Raw genomic sequence first — 15,119 nt, forward strand, 5'->3', positions numbered from 1 at the left:
TGTGTGATACTGACTGCTGAGCTGTGTATCTAATCCTATCCTGTGTGTTACTGTCTGCTGGGCCATGTATCTAATCCTCTCCTGTGTGATACTGTCGGCTGAGCTGTGTATCTCATCCTATCCTGTGTGATACTGTCTGCTGAGCCGTGTATCTAATCCTATCCTGTGTGATACTGACTGCTGAGCTGTGTATCTAATCGTATCCTGTGTGATACTGACTGCTGAGCTGTGTATCTACTCCTATCCTGTGTGATACTGTCTGCTGGGCCATGTATCTAATCCTCTCCTGTGTGATACTGTCGGCTGAGCTGTGTATCTCATCCTATCCTGTGTGATACTGTCTGCTGAGCCATGTATCTAATCCTCTCCTGTGTGATACTGTCTGCTGAGCTGTGTATCTAATCCTATCCTGTGTGATACTGACTGCTGAGCCATGTATCTAATCCTCTCCTGTGTGATACTGACTGCTGAGCCGTATATCTTATCCTATCCTGTGTGATACTGTCTGCTGAGCCGTGTATGTAATCCTATCCTGTGTGCTGTGCACTGTATCTAATCCTATTGTGTGATACTGTGTATCTAATCCTCTCCTGTGTGATAGTCTGCTTAGCTGTGTATCTAATCTTATCATGTGTGATCCTGTCTGCCATGTATCTAATCCCATACTGTGTGATACTGACTGCTGAGCCGTGTATCTAATCCTCTCCTGTGTGATACTGGCTGCTGAGACATGTATCTAATCCTCTCCTATGTGATACTGACTGCTGACCTGTGTATCTAATCCTATCCTGTGTGATACTGTCTGCTGAGCCGTGTATCTAATCCTCTCCTATGTGATACTGACTGCTGAGCCGTGTATCTAATCCTCTCCTATGTGATACTGACTGCTGACCTGTGTATCTAATGCTATCCTGTGTGATACTGTCTACTGAGCCATGTATCTAATCCTATCCTATGTGATACTGACTGCTGAGCCGTGTATCTAATCCTCTCCTATGTGATACTGACTGCTGACCTGTGTATCTAATCCTATCCTGTGTGATACTGTCTGCTGAGCCGTGTACCTAATCCTCTCCTATGTGATACTGACTGCTGAGCCGTGTATCTAATCCTCTCCTATGTGATACTGACTGCTGACCTGTGTATCTAATCCTATCCTGTGTGATACTGACTGCTGAGCCGTGTATCTAATCCTCTCCTATGTGATACTGACTGCTACCTATGTATCTAATGCTATCCTGTGTGATACTGTCTGCTGAGCCATGTATCTAATGCTATCCTGTGTGATACTGTCTACTGAGCCATGTATCTAATTCTATCCTGTGTGATACTGTCTGCTGAGCCGTGTATCTAATCCTCTCCTATGTGATACTGACTGCTGAGCCATGTATCTAATCCCATACTGTGTGATACTGACTTCTGAGCCGTGTATCTAATCCTATCCTGTGTGATACTGACTGCTGAGCCGTGTATCTAATCCTCTCCTGTGTGATACTGTCTGCTGAGCCTTGTATCTAATCCTCTCCTGTGTGATACTGACTGCTGAGCCGTGTATCTAATCCTCTCCTTTGTGATACTGACTGCTGACCTGTGTATCTAATCCTATCCTGTGTGATACTGTCTGCTGAGCCGTGTATCTAATCCTCTCCTATGTGATACTGACTGCTGAGCCGTGTATCTAATCCTATCCTGTGTGATACTGTCTGCTGAGCCATGTATCTAATCCTCTCCTATGTGATACTGACTGCTGACCTGTGAATCTAATCCTATCCTGTGTGATACTGTCTGCTGAGCCGTGTACCTAATCCTCTCCTATGTGATACTGACTGCTGAGCCGTGTATCTAATCCTATCCTGTGTGATACTGACTGCTGAGCCGTGTATCTAATCCTCTCCTATGTGATACTGACTGCTGACCTGTGTATCTAATGCTATCCTGTGTGATACTGTCTACTGAGCCATGTATCTAATCCTATCCTGTGTGATACTAACTGCTGAGCCGTGTATCTAATCCTATCCTGTGTGATACTAACTGCTGAGCCGTGTATCTCATCCTATCCTGTGTGATACTGTCTGCCGAGCCGTGTATCTAATCCTCTCCTATGTAATACTGACTGCTGAGCCGTGTATCTAATCCTATCCTGTGTGATACTGTCTGCTGAGCCGTGTATCTAATCCTATCCTGTGTGATACTGACTGCTGAGCCGTGTATCTAATCCTCTCCTGTGTGATACTGACTGCTGAGCTGTGTATCTAATCCTATCCTGTGTGTTACTGTCTGCTGGGCCATGTATCTAATCCTCTCCTGTGTGATACTGTCGGCTGAGCTGTGTATCTCATCCTATCCTGTGTGATACTGTCTGCTGAGCCGTGTATCTAATCCTATCCTGTGTGATACTGACTGCTGAGCTGTGTATCTAATCCTATCCTGTGTGATACTGACTGCTGAGCTGTGTATCTACTCCTATCCTGTGTGATACTGTCTGCTGGGCCATGTATCTAATCCTCTCCTGTGTGATACTGTCGGCTGAGCTGTGTATCTCATCCTATCCTGTGTGATACTGTCTGCTGAGCCATGTATCTAATCCTCTCCTGTGTGATACTGTCTGCTGAGCTGTGTATCTAATCCTATCCTGTGTGATACTGACTGCTGAGCCATGTATCTAATCCTCTCCTGTGTGATACTGACTGCTGAGCCGTGTATGTAATCCTATCCTGTGTGCTGTGCACTGTATCTAATCCTATTGTGTGATACTGTGTATCTAATCCTTTCCTGTGTGATAGTCTGCTGAGCTGTGTATCTAATCTTATCATGTGTGATACTGTCTGCCATGTATCTAATCCCATACTGTGTGATACTGACTTCTGAGCCGTGTATCTAATCCTCTCCTGTGTGATACTGGCTGCTGAGACATGTATCTAATCCTCTCCTATGTGATACTGACTGCTGACCTGTGTATCTAATCCTATCCTGTGTGATACTGTCTGCTGAGCCGTGTATCTAATCCTCTCCTATGTGATACTGACTGCTGAGCCGTGTATCTAATCATATCTTGTGTGATACTGTCTGCTGAGCCTTGTATCTAATCCTCTCCTGTGTGATACTGACTGCTGAGCCGTGTATCTAATCCTCTCCTATGTGATACTGACTGCTGACCTGTGTATCTAATCCTATCCTGTGTGATACTGACTGCTGAGCCGTGTATCTAATCCTCTCCTATGTGATACTGACTGCTGACCTGTGTATCTAATGCTATCCTGTGTGATACTGTCTACTGAGCCATGTATCTAATCCTATCCTATGTGATACTGACTGCTGAGCCGTGTATCTAATCCTCTCCTATGTGATACTTACTGCTGACCTGTGTATCTAATCCTATCCTGTGTGATACTGTCTGCTGAGCCATGTACCTAATCCTCTCCTATGTGATACTGACTGCTGAGCCGTGTATCTAATCCTCTCCTATGTGATACTGACTGCTGACCTGTGTATCTAATCCTATCCTGTGTGATACTGACTTCTGAGCCGTGTATCTAATCCTCTCCTATGTGATACTGACTGCTGACCTATGTATCTAATGCTATCCTGTGTGATACTGTCTGCTGAGCCATGTATCTAATGCTATCCTGTGTGATACTGTCTACTGAGCCATGTATCTAATTCTATCCTGTGTGATACTGTCTGCTGAGCCGTGTATCTAATCCTCTCCTATGTGATACTGACTGCTGAGCCATGTATCTAATCCCATACTGTGTGATACTGACTTCTGAGCCGTGTATCTAATCCTCTCCTGTGTGATACTGTCTGCTGAGCCTTGTATCTAATCCTCTCCTGTGTGATACTGACTGCTGAGCCGAGTATCTAATCCTCTCCTTTGTGATACTGACTGCTGACCTGTGTATCTAATCCTATCCTGTGTGATACTGTCTGCTGAGCCGTGTATCTAATCCTCTCCTATGTGATACTGACTGCTGAGACGTGTATCTAATCCTATCCTGTGTGATACTGTCTGCTGAGCCATGTATCTAATCCTCTCCTATGTGATACTGACTGCTGACCTGTGAATCTAATCCTATACTGTGTGATACTGTCTGCTGAGCCGTGTACCTAATCCTCTCCCATGTGATACTGACTGCTGAGCCGTGTATCTAATCCTATCCTGTGTGATACTGTCTGCTGAGCCGTGTATCTATTCCTCTCCTGTGTGATACTGTCTGCTGAGCCGTGTATCTAATTCTCTCCTATGTGATACTGACTGCTGAGCCGTGTATCTAATCCTATCCTGTGTTATACTGTCTGCTGAGCCTTGTATCTAATCCTCTCCTGTGTGATACTGGCTGCTGAGCTGTGTATCTAATCCTCTCCTATGTGATACTGACTGCTCACCTGTGTATCTAATCCTATCCTGTGTGATACTGTCTGCTGAGCCGTGTATCTAATCCTATCCTATGTGATACTGACTGCTGACCTGTGTATCTAATCCTATCCTGTGTGATACCGACTGCTGAGCCGTGTATCTAATTTTCTCCTATGTGATACTGACTGCTGACCTGTGTATCTAATGCTATCCTGTGTGATACTGTCTACTGAGCCATGTATGTAATCCTATCCTATGTGATACTGACTGCTGAGCCGTGTATCTAATCCTCTCCTATGTGATACTGACTGCTGACCTGTGATTCTAATGCTATCCTGTGTGATACTGTCTACTGAGCCATGTATGTAATCCTATCCTATGTGATACTGACTGCTGAGCCGTGTATCTAATCCCCTCCTGTGTGATACTGTCTGCTGAGCTGTGTATCTAATCCTATCCTGTGTGATACTGTCTGCTGAGCCGTGTATCTAATCCTCTCCTATGTGATACTGACTGCTGACCTGTGTATCTAATCCTGTCATGTGTGATACTGTGAAGAGGCTGTCGGATTATCAGACATTATGGAGCAGTGGATGCCAAATTATCAGATTTTATGACGCAGTGGCTGTCGGTTTATCAGACGTTATGGATTAGTGGATGCCGGATTATCAGAAGTTATGGTGCAGTGGCTGTCGGATTTCCGGTGCGGAGCGGTGGGATTGCAGTGACACCTGTCGCCTCCTCTCCGCCCTGTGGTTTGGCGCCTCCATTGTTTCCATATCTGGGTGACTACGCCCGTCGCTGGATTCTCACCCTCTCGCTGTTGTATGCAGGAATCTGCTGGCAGGAATGTTGTCCTCATCCTCCACTAATTGTGCTAACATCTAAATAAAACTCATAAAACGTGATCAGGCGATGACATGCAGATCAGCGGATGGTTACAGGGGCCACCAGCCAACTGATTGCGGGGAGAGGTTAGTCAGATAACTAGTTGCTTTGTTCTCCCGGAGATAAACCACCGGCAAAAAAGTCTCCGAGAGAGGGTGGCTGTGTATGGGAGACAGCCTAGATGGCGGCTGGCAGAAAGCTGGCATGACCGTCATCCACAGCTGCCTCCCCTGCTGCCTGCACCACTGGTCCCCGCTCTCTGGATCCCTCCTTACACTGGAAGGACGTTCTGCACATATCGCACTCCAGCCTGATGCAGGGTCATCACTCAAAGCGTTATTAGGGTATGTGCACATGACCCAGTACTAGCAGCGTTTTGGATGCAGCGCATGTCCGCTGCCGGCTATTGAACGTAGGTGAATGCGCATGTGTTCATTGACCTATGCGGATTAACCACATCCAATACATTGTATGGGTGAGATTTGAGCCGCCGACATCTCTGGACACATTGTGGACATGGGATTTCTTGTAATCCCATCCATTATGCTGTAACATCTGGATGCTGCAGGTTGGACGCTGCACAAGTACGCAGTGTCCAACCCCCAGCGTTTACTGATTGTCTGCACATTCCATTATACTTCCACTTGTGGTGTAATAGTGGTTTTGGAGATGAGAGAAAAAAAAATAAAAATCATTCAAAAAGCGGTTCTCCTGGTGTAATATTCCTTTATCACTATTCATTTTTTGCATACTGATCTCAGTCTTTTACTCAAGTCCTCAGGTCAAGTCTAAAGCTTTAGGCCATAGCCGGAGGACTGGATCCAAGGACTGAAACTGAGATTAGGATATGTAGATTGGATCTGATGACTGAAGCCAAAAGAACCTACCTGAACATTTTATATAAATCCCGAGAACTGGACCTGAGGAATGGAGCTGAGAACTGCAGCTGGGGTTAGAGTCTGAAGACTGGACCAAAGAATATACCCAAGGACTAAATGCACTGTCTGGATCTAATCGGGAACTCAGGTCGGGAGCTGAGGGTGGCACTTTAGGAATAGAGGTAAGAACTGGACTAAAGTCAACTGGATTCAAACCCTATAGTTGAAGATTGGACTCTAGGACCAGAGCATAGAACTGGGGCTGAGGACTTGACCTTGGGATCTGGCCTAAGGAGTGGGAAGAAGGAGCAGAGCTGAGGACTAGACTGGAGCTGAGGACTGGACCCATAGACAAGATCTGAGGGGTGGAATTGAGGCATGGACACGAGAACTAGACTAGAGCTGAGGATGAGACCTGAGGGCTGGAGTTGTGGTATGGACCCAGGGACTAGACTGGAGCTGAGGATTGGACCACCAGATGAGATCTGAGGGCTGGAATTGTGGCATGGACCTGATGAGTAGACTGCAGATGAGGGCTGGAATTGTGGCATGGACCCGAGGAGTAGACTGGAGCTGAGGACTGAACTCATAGACAAGATCTGAGGGCTGGAATTGTGGCATGGACTCGAGGACTAGACTGGAGATGAGGACTTGACCTGTAAGACCAAAGCTGAGGGCTGGATTTGTGGCATGGACCAAAGGACTAGACTGGAGCTGAAGACTGGATGGACCTGTAGACCGGATCTGAGGGTCACTGATCTAGGAGACTGCTTGTGGCTTTGGGCAGATTTTGGAGCTGCTCGACTACAATATTCGTCTACTTATATTCTGCTTCCCTCCCGCTGATTTTGTGGATTATTCATGAGGTTCCCGCCCTGCATCGCCTGAAGGAAATTCTTGACAATTATCAATTCTCCTAGAATTGAAAACAAAGAGATTAAAAATAGTGAAGACCCTGTGTCCCCTGCACGTGTGGTGGGGGACTAAGGGCATTGTCTAGGTCCTGTCCCGTTCTCACTCTCATGAACCCTGTCGTCCGTGGCCTCTATTGTGTGAGATAATTAGTGTCCTCATTCTGTAGAGTAGTCATCATCCCGACATTCCTCCCATTGTCTCCTGCACGTGACTTGATGTATAAGTTTGTGTCGCTGTCCGGGGCGGTTCAGTCGCTTCTGGCTCGTGCTTCGTATCTGAGGGAAAGTCTCCTACCCGACAGCCATGATCTGCTGCCTGCTCCATATTATCGGCCTCCTCTGCGGAACCATCGGTATGATCCTCACCTGGATCGTCACCATCATGCCTTACTGGAGGCTGGTTGTCCTGGCTGAGAACAATGACCTGGTCATTGATGGTGGCAGGATTGACGGTGAGTGGATCAGCCGCTGGGACGGGCTGTGGCTCACGTGTCTGAAGCAGTTCCGGATAAGTATGGAATGCGACAACTACGGCTCCATGGTGTCGCTCACCGCCGACCTGAAAGCTGCCCGCATCTTCATGAGTTTCGCTGTTGCCATGTCTGTCCTTGCCTTCATATTCTCCATAATCGGCTTCATTCTCACCCAGTGCTGCCGATGCGACGACAAAGACAGTGAGCGCAATTGCTTCACCCTGACCGCAGGACTCCTGTACTTTCTCAGCACCGTCCTCGTCCTCATCCCCGTCATCTGGACTACGGTTAACATCTCGCGCCGCGCCTATGACGCTTCAATTACCAGGGGAGCAGTGCGAATCGAGATTGGCCAAGCTCTGCTGCTGGCGTGGCCCAATATCATCTTCCTCCTGGGCGGGGGGATAATCCTGAGCTGCCTCTGCTGCTTCTGCGCAATGAGCACCTGCTGCACCAGGGAACCCTACAAACAACGGGTCGCTGCATGCAAGCCATACGCAGCCAAAGAGGAGAGAGTCAGCTGCAGTCCCCGCATGGAGTATCTATAAGGACAGCAGAAAACGCAACCTTAGACCCACCAAACTCATCTGTCAGCTGTACAGGTGGGGCAGAATGGATTGCAGCTCTGCTAAGTCAATGCACAGGTTGGACACAAATTTGCAGTGCAGCGGGTGGTTGGGCCCAAGGGTCTTATGAGGTCCGAATATCCCCTCATACGGCGTCAAAGAAGGTTCTGGACCAGCCTCCATTGTGACATGTCATTTATTCAGTACCGTGGCTTTAACTGTGCGGTGATTATGATCTGTCCATCCATAATACTGTGGACTACAGACGTGGCCCCTAGAGGCCCAGGAGCCGCACTGTGTATTGCCATCATGTAATTATATGGACTGACCTGTGATTTTGTCATATCTTATGGCGGACAGCAGGGGTGCACCGCTCATGACCATCACTCCCAATGTGACCAGGGCAGCAGCCCAGAACCGCAGCATCGACGCTTCACTACATTTCTCTATTCTGTAAACCGTCTGCTGCTTCCTGGAAACCATCAACAAGTAGGTCACTGGCTGCTATCTATAACATGTCAGTACCTTCGCATTGTAAGGGGAGCAGATGACGGACACCACAGTCTGCTACTGCACGGCTGGAAGTGGCTGATAAAAGGAAGCAATAGACATTATTTCTAATCATTATTACTTATCCCCACATCATGTAACAATTTATTTATTTCTGTGATTATTGTGAACCGGAATGTAATAGCATTAAAGATGATGAGAGTAGTAGTCCTGTGTCTGGTGGACGTGTTCTTCTGTCCCAACAATTTACATGATTCAGGAAAGACATCAGAAAATATTCCCTGATCACCGCTGTATCCTGGGAGTTACTCTCAGCATTAGGCCACATTCACACGTTCAGTCTTTTACATCAGTATTTGTAACCAGGAGAACAATCAGGAAAGGTAAAGACACATCAACACTCCAGTATTATCACCCACTCCCGGTTTTGGCTACAAATACTGATGTATAATACTGACCAAATACTGAACATGTGAACGTTGCCTTAGTCATATACTGTGCAAATCTGACCTTCATGGAAAAGCGACAAGAAGCCATAAGAAGTCCCATGTAGGGGACACAGCGAGGATGTGGGAGAAGGGGCTCTGGTCAGATGAGACCAAAACAGTACGTGTGGTGGAAACCACCATCCCCACAATTACATACGGTGGAGGCAGCATCCTGCTGTGGGGTGGCTTTTCTTCAGTAGGGGCAGGGAAGCTGGTCAGAGGTGACGGGAAAATGGATAGAGCTAAATACAGGACAATCCTGGAGGAAAATCTGCTAGAGTCTTCAGGAGACCTGAGAATGGGGGGGTAGGTTCACTTTCCAGCAGGACAACAACCCTCAGCATCCTGCCAGAGCTACAATGTAGAGTTTAGATCAGAGCATATTCATGTGTGTGAACAGCGCAGTCACCGTCCAGAGACAAATCCAGAGAATCTGTGACAAGACGTGAAAATTGTTGATCACAGACGTTTCCATCCAATCTTACTGAGCAAGAGCAAGTGTGCAAAGCTGGAGAGACAGACCCCAAAAGACTGCCGAGAAAGGTGGGCGAGACAGTCCCCAGACCTTCAAAGTATGGACTCTGGGGGCTGAATACTAATGCACCTCACAATCATCACATTTATCTTTCACAATAATTAGTACTGGTCCAGAATCATACTACAGATACTGACAGTTCCACTGTGTATACAGAAGAAGTGGTACTGTGTAGTGTGTGTGTGTGTGTGTATATATATATATGTATATACACACTGTATATATATATATATATATATATATATATATATATACACACACAGGAGGAGTGGTAATGTGCAGTGTATATATACAGGACAGGAAGAATGGTACTGTGCAGTGTATATACAGTCATGGCCAAAAGTATTGACACCCCTGCAATTCTGTCAGATAATACTCAGTTTCTTCCTGAAAATGATTGCAAACACAAATTCTTTGGTATTATTATCTTCATTTAATTTGTCTTAAATGAAAAAACACAAAAAGAATTTTCCTAAAGCCAAATTGGATATAATTCCACACCAAACATAACAAAGAGGGTGGACAAAAGTATTGGCACTGTTCGAAAAATCATGTGATGCTTCTCTAATTTGTGTAATTAACAGCACCTGTAACTTACCTGTGGCACCTAACAGGTGTTGGCAATAACTAAATCACACTTGCAGCCAGTTGACATGGATTAAAGTTGACTCAACCCTGTGTGTACCACATTGAGCACGGAGAAAAGAAAGAAGACCAAAGAAATGTCTGAGGACTTGAGAAACCAAATTGTGAGGAAGCATGAGCAATATCAAGGCTACAAGTCCATCTCCAAAGATCTGAATGTTCCTGTGTCTACCGTGCGCAGTGTCATCAAGAAGTTTAAAGCCCATGGCACTGTGGCTAACCTCCCTAGATGTGGCCGGAAAAGAAAAATTGACAAGAGATTTCAACGCAAGATTGTGCGGATGTTGGATAAAGAACCTCCACTAACATCCAAACAAGTTCAAGCTGCCCTGCAGTCCGAGGGTACAACGGTGTCAACCCGTACTATCCGTCGGCATCTGAATGAAAAGGGACTGTATGGTAGGAGACCCAGGAAGACTCCACTCCTTACCCTGAGACATAAAAAAGCCAGGCCGGAGTTTGCCAAAACTTACCTGAAAAAGCCTAAAACATTTTGGAAGAATGTTCTCTGGTCAGATGAGACAAAAGTAGAGCTTTTAGGGCAAAAGCATCAACATAGAGTTTACAGGAGAAAAAAGGGGCATTCAAAGAAAAGTACACAGTCCCTACAGTCAAACATGGCAGAGGTTCCCTGATGTTTTGGGGTTGCTTTGCTGCCTCTGGCACTGGACTGCTTGACCGTGTGCATGGCATTACGAAGTCAGAAGACTACCAACAAATTTTGCAGCATAATTTAGGGCCCAGTGTGAGAAAGCTGGGTCTACCTCAGAGGTCATGGGTCTTCCAGCAGGACAATAACCCAAAACACACTTCAAAAAGCACTAGAAAATAGTTTGAGAGAAAGCACTGGAGACTTCTAAGGTGGCCAGCAATGAGTCCAGACCTGAATCCCATAGAAGACCTGTGGAGAGATCTAAAAATGGCAGTTTGGAGAAGGCACCCTTCAAATATCAGGGACCTGGAGTAGTTTGCCAAAGAAGAATGGTCTAAAATTCCAGCAGAGCATTGTAAGAAACTCATTGATGGTTACCGGAAGCGGTTGGTCGCAGTTATTTTGGCTAAAGGTTGTGCAACCAAGTATTAGGCTGAGGGTGCCAATACTTTTGTCCGGCCCATTTTTGGAGTTTTGTGTGAAATGATCAATGTTTTGCTTTTTGCTTCATTCTCTTTTGTGTTTTTTCATTTAAGACAAATTAAATGAAGATAATAATACCAAAGAATTTGTGTTTGCAATCATTTTCAGGAAGAAACTGAATATTATCTGACAGAATTGCAGGGGTGTCAATACTTTTGGCCATGACTGTATACAGAACAGGAGGAGTGGTACTGTGCAGTGTATATGTACAGGACAGGAGGGGTGGTACCGTGCAGTGTATATATACAGGACAGGAGTGGTACCGTGCAGTGTATATATACAGGACAGGAGCGGTGGTACTGTGCAGTGTATAAATACAGGACAGGAGGAGTGGTACTGTGCAGTGTATATATACAGGACAGGAGGAATGGTACTGTGCAGTGTATATATACAGGGCAGGAGGAGTGGTACTGTGCAGTTTATATATACAGGACAGGAGGGGTGGTACTGTGCAGTGTATATATACAGGACAGGAGGAGTGGTACTCTGCAGTGTGTATATATACAGGACAGGAGGAGTGGTACCGTGCAGTGTAGAAATACAGGACAGGAGGAGTGGTACCGTACAGTGTATATATACAGGACAGGAGGAGTGGTACCGTGCAGTGTATATATACAGGACAGGAGCGGTGGTACTGTGCAGTGTATAAATACAGGACAGGAGGAGTGGTACTGTGCAGTGTATATATACAGGACAGGAGGAATGGTACTGTGCAGTGTATATATACAGGACAGGAGGGGTGGTACTGTGCAGTGTATATATACAGGACAGGAGGAGTGGTACTGTGCAGTGTATATAAACAGGACAGGAGGAGTGGTACTGTGCAGTGCATATATACAGGACAGGAGGAGTGGTACTGTGCAGTGTATATGTACAGGACAGGAGGAGTGGTACCGTGCAGTGTATAAATACAGGAGGAGTGGTACCGTACAGTGTATATATACAGGACAGGAGGAGTGGTACCGTGCAGTGTATATATACAGGACAGGAGCGGTGGTACTGTGCAGTGTATAAATACAGGACAGGAGGAGTGGTACTGTGCAGTGTATATATACAGGACAGGAGGAGTGGTACTGTACAGTGTATATATACAGGGCAGGAGGAGTGGTACTGTACAGTGTATATATACAGGGCAGGAGGAGTGGTACTGTGCTGTGTATATATACAGGACAGGAGGAGTGGTACTGTGCAGTGTATATATACAGGACAGGAGTGGTACTGTGCAGTGTATATATACAGGACAGGAGGAGTGGTACTGTGCTGTGTATATATACAGGACAGGAGGAGTGGTACTGTGCAGTGTGTATATACAGGACAGGAGGAGTGGTACCGTGCAATGTGTATATACAGGACAGGCGGAGTTGTACCGTGCAGTGTGTATATACAGGACAGGAGGAGTGGTACTGTGCAGTGTATATATACAGGACAGGAGGAGTGGTACCGTGCAGTGTATATATACAGGACAGGAGGAGTGGTACCGTGCAGTGTATATGTACAGGACAGGAGGAGTGGTACCGTGCAGTGTATAAATACAGGAGGAGTGGTACCGTACAGTGTATATATACAGGACAGGAGGAGTGGTACTGTGCAGTGTATATATACAGGACAGGAGGAGTGGTACTGTGCAGTGCATATATACAGGACAGGAGGAGTGGTACTGTGCAGTGTATATGTACAGGACAGGAGGAGTGGTACCGTGCAGTGTATAAATACAGGAGGAGTGGTACCGTACAGTGTATATATACAGGACAGGAGGAGTGGTACCGTGCAGTGTATATATACAGGACAGGAGCGGTGGTACTGTGCAGTGTATAAATACAGGACAGGAGGAGTGGTACTGTGCAGTGTATATATACAGGACAGGAGGAGTGGTACTGTACAGTGTATATATACAGGGCAGGAGGAGTGGTACTGTACAGTGTATATATACAGGGCAGGAGGAGTGGTACTGTGCTGTGTATATATACAGGACAGGAGGAGTGGTACTGTGCAGTGTATATATACAGGACAGGAGGAGTGGTACTGTGCAGTGTATATATACAGGACAGGAGGAGTGGTACTGTGCAGTGTATATATACAGGACAGGAGGAGTGGTACTGTGCAGTGTATATATACAGGACAGGAGGAGTGGTACCGTGCAGTGTGTATATACAGGACAGGAGGAGTGGTACCGTGCAATGTGTATATACAGGACAGGCGGAGTGGTACCGTGCAATGTGTATATACAGGACAGGCGGAGTGGTACCGTGCAGTGTGTATATACAGGACAGGAGGAGTGGTACTGTGCAGTGTATATATACAGGACAGGAGGAGTGGTACCGTGCAGTGTATATATACAGGACAGGAGGAGTGGTACTGTGCAGTGTATATGTACAGGACAGGAGGAGTGGTACCGTGCAGTGTATAAATACAGGAGGAGTGGTACCGTACAGTGTATATATACAGGACAGGAGGAGTGGTACTGTGCAGTGTATATATACAGGACAGGAGGCGTGGTACTGTACAGTGTATATATACAGGACAGGAGGAGTGGTACTGTACAGTGTATATATACAGGGCAGGAGGAGTGGTACTGTACAGTGTATATATACAGGGCAGGAGGAGTGGTACTGTGCTGTGTATATATACAGGACAGGAGGAGTGGTACTGTGCAGTGTATATATACAGGACAGGAGGAGTGGTACTGTGCAGTGTATATATACAGGACAGGAGGAGTGGTACTGTGCTGTGTATATATACAGGACAGGAGGAGTGGTACTGTGCAGTGTATATATACAGGACAGGAGGAGTGGTACTGTGCAGTGTATATATACAGGACAGGAGGAGTGGTACTGTGCTGTGTATATATACAGGACAGGAGGAGTGGTACTGTGCAGTGTGTATATACAGGACAGGAGGAGTGGTACCGTGCAATGTGTATATACAGGACAGGCGGAGTGGTACCGTGCAGTGTGTATATACAGGACAGGAGGAGTGGTACCGTGCAGTGTATATATACAGGACAGGAGGAGTGGTACCGTGCAGTGTATATATACAGGACAGGAGGAGTGGTACTGTGCAGTGTATATATACAGGACAGGAGGAGTGGTACCGTGCAGTGTATATATACAGGACAGGAGGAGCGGTACCGTGCAGTGTATATATACAGGACAGGAGGAGGGGTACTGTGCAGTCAGTATATACAGTGGGTACGGAAAGTCAGATCCCTTTAAATTTTCCACTCTTTGTTTCACTGGAGCCATTTGGTAAATTCAAAAAAATGCATATTTTTTCTCATTAATGCACACTCTGCGCTCCATCTTTACTGAAAAAAACCACAAATGTAGACATTTTTCAAATTTATTTAAAAAAAAAACCTAAAATATCACATGGTCATACAGTAAGTATTGAGACCCTATACTCAGTATTGAGTAGAAGCACCCTTTTGAGCTAGTACATTCATGAGTCTTCTTGGGAATGATGCAACAAGTTTTTCACACCTGGATTTGGGAATCCTCTACCATTCTTCCTTGCAGATCCTCTCCAGTTCCATCAGTTTGGATGGTGAATGTTGGTGGACAGCCACTTTCAGGTCTCTCCAGAAATGCTCAATTGGGTTTAGGTCAGGGCTCTGGCTGGGCCAGTCAAGAATGGTCACAGACTTGTTCTGAAGACATTCCTTTCTTATTTTAGCTGTGTGCTTAGGGTCATTGTCTTGTTAGAAGGTGAACCTTCAGCCAAGTCTGAGGTC

General features: G+C 46.1%; 1 protein-coding gene across 1 annotated transcript; it reads left to right on the forward strand.

Moving 5' to 3' along the window:
* Positions 1-7,273: 7,273 nt before the first annotated feature.
* LOC141085123 (claudin-8-like) lies at positions 7,274-8,793 on the forward strand. The gene has a single exon (XM_073570241.1). It carries the CDS (start codon positions 7,342-7,344, stop codon positions 8,056-8,058), a length of 717 nt encoding a protein of 238 aa, XP_073426342.1. The 5' UTR covers positions 7,274-7,341; the 3' UTR covers positions 8,059-8,793.
* Positions 8,794-15,119: the final 6,326 nt, after the last annotated feature.

Source organism: Dendrobates tinctorius, unplaced genomic scaffold, assembly GCF_039654945.1.
Source record: "Dendrobates tinctorius isolate UK_male_01 unplaced genomic scaffold, ASM3965494v1 ptg000028l, whole genome shotgun sequence".
NCBI lineage: Eukaryota > Metazoa > Chordata > Amphibia > Anura > Dendrobatidae > Dendrobates > Dendrobates tinctorius.